The 8965-nt window shown below is 41.8% G+C and overlaps 1 protein-coding gene across 2 annotated transcripts in view; it reads left to right on the forward strand.

The window, feature by feature from the left end:
* ATPAF1 (ATP synthase mitochondrial F1 complex assembly factor 1) overlaps positions 1–7894 on the forward strand; it is a 28899-nt gene extending 21005 nt beyond the window's left edge. The window contains exon 9 of one of the 2 annotated variants that reach the window (XM_012649017.1): positions 6978–7894. In XM_012649017.1, coding sequence (XP_012504471.1) covers positions 6978–7172 — 195 coding nt within the window. In that variant the 3' untranslated portion in view covers positions 7173–7894. The remainder of the gene's footprint in view (positions 1–6977) is intronic. The other variant, XM_012649018.1, reaches the window with a different exon arrangement.
* The last annotated feature ends 1071 nt before the right edge of the window (positions 7895–8965 follow it).

Below are 8965 nucleotides of genomic sequence, written 5' to 3' on the forward strand. Positions count from 1 at the left end.
GAGCCCAGGAGTTTGAGGTTGCTGTGAGCTAGGCTGACGCCACGGCACTCTAGCCAGGGCAACACAGTGAGACTCTGTCTCAAAAAAAAAAAAAAAAAGAAGTGGTGATGAAGTTGTTTCAAATGTTCTTTATTTTCTCTCTGTGAGGCTGATTTTATCTGAGTCCTTGGAATCTGGTGCGGGCAAGAACTGAAGTGGGAAGTTTGCACCCCTCCTATCTGCTTAGGACTCTTCAAGGCTATGAAAATGAAACTCTTAGAGATAACTAGTTAGGCTAGAGGTGTTTAATTAAACAAAGGGTAGTTGTGTTGTGAGTTTTCTCTTCAAAGGGGCAATTATGTGCTGTGAGTTTATTTCTCTTACTTTCTGTTAGATAGGTTATTTTCCTCTGTTAGGTTATTAGTAAGGCCACCTTTCAGTGGTTTCTTTTCCTCCTTTTCCCATTCCCAGATGAGAATCACTGGGATAAAGCATGGACCATAATGCCCATAGCTAATGATGTCTGTTGTGTTCTCTGTGCACACCTAGGTGCCAGGAGCAATTTATGATTACTACACAACCTGTTTATCTGCTCCTTACTCATTTCAGTCTCATTTATCTGGCAACAGTTAAGTTCAGATTGCCCTCAAAATAGTGGAATAGAACCTCTTCCCCCTAAGATCTTAAATTATAACACCCACTTATTTTTTTTCCTCTCTCTCTTACCAGCTGCTTAGGGGGAAGGAAGAAGTGATGTCATTCAGCTAGTATCTCCAGTAGCAGTAGGCCCCAAGCCTAGGACACAGTGGGGACTCTTCTTCCCTATCTATTGTTCTTGAAACTATGCAATCCCATTTCTCCCATTCTTCCTGCCACTTAAACCCTTCCATTCACCACATTCAACTGGAAGTTACCCAACATTCTATGCAAAAAAATGGAGTTGCCATTAACTGAGATAGGCAAGATTGAAGGAGGAATAGATTTGGGAGGAAAATCAGGAGCTCACTTTTGGATATGTTAATTCTGAGATGCCTGTTATATATCCAAGTAGTAGGCAGTTAGATATAGCCTGGAGTTCAGGGGAGAGGTCCAAACTGGAGATATAAATATAGGTATTGTCAGCACACAGAGTGTATTTTAAACCAAGGGACTAAATGAAGTCACCAAGGCAGTGAGTAAAGAGGGAGAAGAGGTCTGAGAACTGAACCCTAGAGAGATGAAACAATATCAATAAAGAAGATTAAGAAGGAATGGTCATGAGGTAGGAGGAAAATTAAGATGGTAGAATGCCCTGGACGCTAAGATAAAGTGTTTCAAGGAATAGGAACTGCCCAACTGGCCAAATCTCACTTGCTTGTAGGGAAAATGAGATGCTAACTGGAAATTTACTAGATTTTGCAAACATGGAAGTCACTGGGGACCTTTATAAGAGCAATTTCAAAGATGTGGTTCAGTAAAAGTGTGATTGGAGTAGATTTAAGACAAAATGAGAAGAGAAATTAAGAAGAACAAGCATAGAAACTCAAGAAACATTTCTGTAAGAGGAAGAAAGAATGGGGCACTAGCTGAAGAGGGAGAAGTGGGACCAAGGGTATCTTTTGTTTTGAATATGAAAGAAGTAACATCATATTTGTATGCTGATGTAAAGATCCAGTAGAGATGAAAATATTGATAATACAGGAGAAAGAGGGAGGAAGTGGCAAGTCTGGGAATGAGGGGTTGATCTTTGCCAGGAGTACAATAACAGGGGAGAAGCATAGTATAAGGACACAGATACAGTTAAATAGATAGAGGTACTGATAGGTTGTGGAAGTTCTCTCCAGATTGCTTAGTGAAAAGAAAGAAAAGTTATTAGCTGAAAGAAAGAATAGGAAGATGTTGGACATTTGAGTCGAAAAGAGGAAGTATGAAATTGTTGTCTAGGAAAAGGTCAGCAAACTATAGCCTGTGGGCCAAATCCAACCCACTGCCTGTTTTTATAAGGCCTATGAGTTAAGAATGTTTTCTACATGTTTAAGTGGTTGGGCAGGGGTACAGGGAGGAAGCTGAAAGAAAAATAGTATTTCATGACATGCGAAAAGTATATGAAATTCAAATTTCAGTGTCTATAAGTAAAGTTTTATTGGAACACAGCCATGCTTATTTACCTACATATTATTTATGGCTGCTTTTGCTCTGCAACAGAAAGCTGAGTAGTTACAACAGAGACTGTGTGGCCCACAGAGCCTAAAATGTTTACTGTCTGTTCCTTTATAGAAACTGCATGCCAACCCATGGTCTAGGGGAATGGAAGAGAGAATGGGTGTGCAGGTACAAGCACAGAGAGAGGAGGCTGAGAGCTGGATTTAACTAGGGTTATGTTTAGCCAAGTCGTGTAGTGAAGTAATTGAGAGGCCAGGAAGGTGAATTCAAAAGAATGATTAACTGACCATAGAGTGGAAGCTGCGTAAATAGGAAAGTGAAAATATGAGGGAGGTTAGAGACAATAAGAATTGAGAGTCCTAGTGAAGTTGAGGTTGAAGGCTTGTTGGAGTTGGGGGTAAGCTAGAATGATAGAAAATAATAAATGAAATGTAGATGCTTCAAATTGAAATTTGGAGGAGATATAGTTGCTGATAATTACAAAGTTTGATTTGACCACAAGAATGAGTAACAATATAGAGATTGTACTGTATTTTGTGGTCTTTAGCAAAGCACAGCATCTAACTATATTAAAAGTGGATCCTAGGCTGAGCGTGGTGGCTCACGCCTGTAATCCCAGCACTCTGGGAGGCCAAGGCGGGAGGATTGCTCGAGGTCAGGAGTTCGAGACCAGCCTGAACAAGAGCGAGACCCCATCTCTACTAAAATTAGAAAGAAATTAATCGGACAACTAAAAATATATAGAAAAAATTAGCCAGGCATGGTGTCGCATGCCTATAGTCCCAGCTACTCGGGAGGCCAAGGCAGTAGGATCGCTTGAGCCCAGGAGTTTGAGGTTGCTGTGAGCTAGGCTGATGCCACAGCACTCTTGCCTGGGCAACAGAGTGAGACTCTATCTCCAAAAAAAAAAAAGTGGATCTTAGAGGTCAGAAGAGTCCCATTCCAGTTTTTTGCCATTTTTGCCACCTCATTCTGGTGGTTTCAAACTGCTGCACAGTTATCATCATCATTAAAATTTGCTTCCTGGCCTTATAACATTTGACAGCATACCAGACAACATACATGTGCCTCACATAAATCAGCTTGACTGTGAGGGTCCAACTAGAACAAGTGTAAAACTAGACATGTTAGAATTTATTATAGAAGTATATGATTTAGAGAAGAAAAACCTAAAAATGTAGTATAAACGTGTGATCCCCTGCATACTCATGCATGAAACGTGCTCTTTAGGCATAGTATTTAAACAACTATGTTATAGCATTAACCTCAAAAGGATAGAAATATGTGGAAACTAGAGGTTTCTTCTGAACTAACTTTATTGCTGAAAAGTTAGTAGAATATTCAAAAACATAGCTTTGTTTGGCTCCGCATCTGTGTCAATAGATGATTTTATGGAAATGCAGTAACTACTAGGATGGAGACATGCAGAGGGTTCTGGGGGATGGGTGGTGTCCCTGGCCCACAGGGAGTAAGAAGGCTTCTTGGAGATGATACCTGGGCTGAACCTTCAAAGACCAGCAGGAGTTTAGCCAGATAAAGGAAGGGGGGCAGGGTGGAGGAAACGTCCCAGACAGAGGGAATAGCATTAAGTAAATGCTAACAGGCATAAAATGACTTGGGGTATTGCAAACAGTTTGATATCACCGGTATATAAAAAAAAAGGAGGTTTGGTGGGTTGTGTCTAGAGGTTTGGCTTTATACTGAGGGCATGAAAGAGTCATTAAAAGGTTTGAACAAGGAGTAACCCATAAACAGTTGAGTTTTAAGACCATTAATCTTAATTATTTGCTTCCTAAACATTGTGTAGTTCAAATCTGGTCAGTGTGATCATTTAGAAAATAGTTGCAATAGTCTGGGCAAGAGGTGGTAAAGACCTGAACTGGAGTAGTGGTAATAGAGATGGAGGAGAGGGAATGACTGCAGAAAAATGTAGGGATAAAATGGGCAGGACCCGGTTATTGACTGTAGATGTGAAGATTGAGAGGGAGAAGTCACATTTGTTAAAATACCTCTTTATTGAGCAACACAGGATGTTAGTATGTTTATCTTCTTGGGTCTTGGAAAGGGAGGAGATGACTGTTTCATGTTAAGAGTCAAGAGAACAAAAGGCCAGGAGGAGAGGAGGCCTTTCTATAACCCTCCATGAGAGACAGACAAACACACATCTCTCCCATCTCTCTCTGTGTCTTATGCCCTACCCACTATACTAGTGGTCTTCAAACTTCTTTTTAAAGTGGTAGGAAGAACTCTTTATCCAAACAAAATCTTATTAAGTAGAATCCCATGGTATACAGCTAAAACAAAGGTGAAGAGACCTAAGGCACTTCCACAGAGCCCCTAGGACTCTGCAGAATAGTTTGAACAGCACTGTTCTGGAATGCACACAGCTCAACTTACCTCTCAAGCTTCGAATAAAAGTTGATGTCAGAGGCCCTACAGCTCAGGAGCTAAGAAAGTGGTGGTATCCTCCACAGATTATGGCAGTGCACTTCCTTTAGAAATGGTTTGCTCTTGACCGGGCACGGTGACTCAGGCCTATAATCCTAGCGCTCTGGGAGGCCGAGGCAGGAGGATCACTTGAGGTTAGGAGTTCAAGAAATGGTTTGCTCTTGAGGCATGTGTGAATTTAAGAAAAATAAAATTGGTGAAGTAGAGTTATCAATGTTGATCAATCTTAATTCTCTTACCCCTCCAGAAACAGTAGCAGGGTGAAGTAGAGGGAGTACCAGCTTGAGATTCTAGAGGTCTGGTCCTGGCTCTGACCTTGGGCCTGTCCTTGCATCTCATCTGCCTTGGTTTCTTGGCCTATTAAATGAGACTAGGTGATCTCTGCGGCCCCTTCCAGCTCTAAAATTCTATTAATTTGAAGTAGCTAGCTTTTTGGGAAAAGGCTTTTGATTGGAGATGCAGTCTCAGATTAGTGCCTGCTTGTGAGCAATGACCTGGAAAGTCCCATGGAAGGAATAGAGGTGAAGCACAGCCTATGGTATTTGTAAACCCATCTTCATCACTCTGCAGCTAGATATAGCATACTTTTTTTTTTTTTTTCTTTTTTTGAGACAGAGTCTCACTCTTTTGCCCGGGCTAGAGTGAGTGCCATGGCGTCAGCCTAGCTCACAGCAACCTCAAACTCCTGGGCTCAAGCGATCCTCCTGCCTCAGCCTCCCGAGTAGCTGGGACTACAGGCATGTGCCACCATGCCCGGCTAATTTTTTCTATATATATTTTTAGTTGTCCGATTAATTTCTTTCTATTTTTAGTAGAGACGGGGTCTCGCTCTTGCTCAGGCTGGTCTCGAACTCCTGAGCTCAAACAATCCGCCCGCCTCAGCCTCCCAGAGTGGTAGGATTACAGGCGTGAGCCACCGCGCCCGGCCGATGTAGCATACTTTTGACAGTCAGTTTTTAGTGGGAATTCTCCATTACCTTTTGGAATTGGATTTTGGACGTATGAACATGGTGATAATGGATAAGTGCCTCTGACCAACTAGAGTCGTAGAATGTGTATAAAGCAAAAGTAAAAGTTGTTTCAGGTAATTCTTTGGTAAGGTTTTGAGAACGTAGCCTATGTCCTAATACCCCACCTTCCACCTTTGTCACATAGGGTGGTCTGCTCACCATTTCCCTGTTACTGGGCTTTAGAGAATGTGGCCCCTTCTCTTTCCTGGGGCTTTGCTGGTATGTTACTTACAAATGCATAACAAATTACTCCAAAACTTAGTGGCTTAAAACAACAAACATTTATTACCTCACAGTTTCTGTGGGTCAGGAATTCAGGAGCAGCTTAGCTGAGTGGTTCTGGCTCAGAGTCTCATGATGCTACTGTTAATATGTTGGATGGTGCTACATTTATCTGAAGGTTGATAGGCTTGAGAATCCACTTCCAGCCCCACTCACATGGCTGTTGGCAGAGGTTTCATGTCCTCACCATGTTGGCTTCTCCATAGGGCTGCTTGTATGTTCTCATGACATGGCAACTAACTTTCCCCAAAGCAAGACAGAAGCTACAATCTTTTATGGCTTAATGGCAGAAGCCATTATCTATCATTTTGTCATAGGCTATTTTTTTTTCAAGAGATGAGGTTTTGCTGTGTTGTCCAGGCTGGCCTTGAACTTCTGCACTGAAGCAATCTTCCACCTCAGCCTCTAGAACAGCTGGGACTTCAGGCTCGTGCTGCCATGCCCAGCAATTTTGTCATAGTCTATTTGTTAGAAGTCGGTCTCTGAGTACAGCCCTCACTTAAAGAAAGGGAAATTAGGCCCCACCAAAATAAGGAAAAGTATTATAAAATTTGTGGACAAATTTTAAAACTATCACGGCTGGCTCTGGCACTACGTTTCTTACTGAAGTGGTATCAGTAACAGGTTTTATTCAGGTATGTCTGGTTAGTCAAGAACTTAGTACTCATTCACTAACTGGTTCTTGGAACTGGGTAACTGTTGCTATTTTTCCCCCCCTTGAGATATATTTAACAGTTATTAAGGAACTGAATAGAGAGAGAAATTATGAACATGTGCATTAATTCATTCAGCAAACATTTACCAGATGTCATTATGTGCGGGGATACAAAACAAGCTATGGTTTTATATCTTTGAGGAATTTGCACTAGGGAAGGTAGACAAAAAAGAAAAAGAAGAAGAAAAGGACAGTGTGATAAATACTGTGATGGTGGTAAGTATAGGGTGATTTGGTTACTCAGAGAAGGGATACCTAAACAAGTTGGGGAGGTCAGGAAGTCAGGAAAATGTTCTAGAAGCAGTGACTGTTGGGTGAGGGTCCCCACCCCCACGGAACTCAGACACAAAGCTTTGTGGCCATGTGCAGGGAAGGCCCTCATTACTCTTTTTACCTTACAGAATGTTGCAGAGGCACAGTGCATCGCCAACCAAGTTCAGCTCTTCTATGCCACTGATCGGAAGGAGACCTACGGGTTAGTGGAGACCTTTAACCTCAGACCAAATGAGTTCAAATATATGTCTGTCATCGCTGAATTAGAGCAAAGCGGAATTGGAGCAGAACTGAAATGTGCCCAGAACCAAGATAAGACTTAGAGCTATAATGTTTGGGCTTTCACCAAGTCAGCTCAGCCCTGGATAGTCTAGAGCCCACCTACCCCTAAAGAACTCAAAGACCTCAGCATCTATAACAAGCAGTCTATAATGAGCTGCCTTGTGTGCTTATTGCAAAAAGTAATTGTGGAAATGAGCCCCATTACTTAATATTCAGGAATGAAGATACCCAAACATTCTGATAACTATCTTAGCATACTTGAGGTTTCCTTTTAAGTGTTTGAGGTTATAACAAGAGACAGCCAAGGATCTACAGGATAGTTGACTTGACTTTGTATAGTGCGACGGTGCAGTCGCATTCTGGCCATTTTGACCTCATAGCTCACAAATGTTCATTTTGTCATCTTTATGATCTTGTGACAGGATAATAAGCTTGAAGACTTGCTATGGTTAGATATGGGCTTTATATATGCTTCCCATGCTCCAGTCAGCTGGCCAAGGGCATAACCCAGATATCTTGTTTAGGTTCTAGAACAACCAGATATTCCCATCAGGATAAAGACTTCATCTACATGCGTTTAGTGTAGCTGGTTTGGGGTATCAGCGAATTTCAAGTATAGTTAGATAAACAGGTACAGTGCCTGCATATTATTAAACCATAGTTTGTGGCACCTGCTTCTCTAACTGCCTGTTAGAAGTTGTGGGTTTGATGGGGTGAATCAGTGCAGTGTAAGTAAACCAAAACACTTTTATAAAGAGAAGATCAGTCCAGATTTGCATGATTTTTTTAAAACACCTCTAAACGTTACATGAAAAAGTAGGTGGAAGCAGACGTTCCCAGATTGGGTGTGGGGAAAATGTAGCAATAAAAAAAAAAATAGTCTGGCTTACAATCTTTGTTACACAAAATAATAAAATTTAAGCTATGTGCTATCCATAGCATCACCTGTATGGCCCGATTTTATCAAAACTCATCTTGGGACTCAGCAGTTGCTAGGAATACCAGAAATAAGAACATTATTCTCCAGTACTGGAAACCCATCTTTTGTTGTAGTGCTGCTATTGTGGCTTCAAGCCCAGTGATAGAAGAGGATGGTGGTTACACACCAGGCTTCTGAATCCAAGGCCCCAGTGCCCCTCGGTGTTGTTGCTGACTGCCTTTACTATGCCTTGCCTTTACTGATCTGACATGTTCCACTTTGTCTGCTGCTCCTGCATAAGATCTGGTTGGATGACACTGAATATGGTGAATGGGAATTTAGGTAGTATTTGCAGTTTGTGTGTGTGGCTGGGGCCTGTCCTCAAGCTCTTTAAATAGAATTGGGCTTCCCATTATTTTCTGAGCTGTGTCTATTTTGTTCTACCGATGTGTGTGTAGAGAGAGACAGATAGTGTTTGTTTAACCTGAAGAAGCTGCTACCCTTTCACAATTTCTCTAGAGGTTGAGCTCTTCCCTATTGCAAATTCTGGACCTGCCTCTGGTCCTGACAGTTCTATTTTGAGAAACTGGAGTCTCATGAGCCCTGCTCTTTTCCTTAAATGCCCTCTGACCTGGATGTCTTGAGTCCTAGGAATCTTTGACGTCAGGTAGGGTTGCTTTCGTGGTTATCCAGTTATATTTGCTTTTCCCTCCAAATGGACCCAGTTCTTAGCCATAGTACATTTTCATAACACCTCCACCAAAGGGTAAGAAAGTGACGGAAAAACAAGTAAGAAATGGCTGCTCATGTTATCATTCTTCCTGGCTTTGCCCTCTATCCCCACTTGCCAAGGATATATCCATGGATAATTACATTGGATGTGACCAAAGTACCATCTGACTGCTCTTTTTATTT

The sequence above is a fragment of the Propithecus coquereli genome, unplaced genomic scaffold, assembly GCF_000956105.1.
Source record: "Propithecus coquereli isolate 6110/MARCELLA unplaced genomic scaffold, Pcoq_1.0 Scaffold299, whole genome shotgun sequence".
Classification (NCBI taxonomy): domain Eukaryota; kingdom Metazoa; phylum Chordata; class Mammalia; order Primates; family Indriidae; genus Propithecus; species Propithecus coquereli.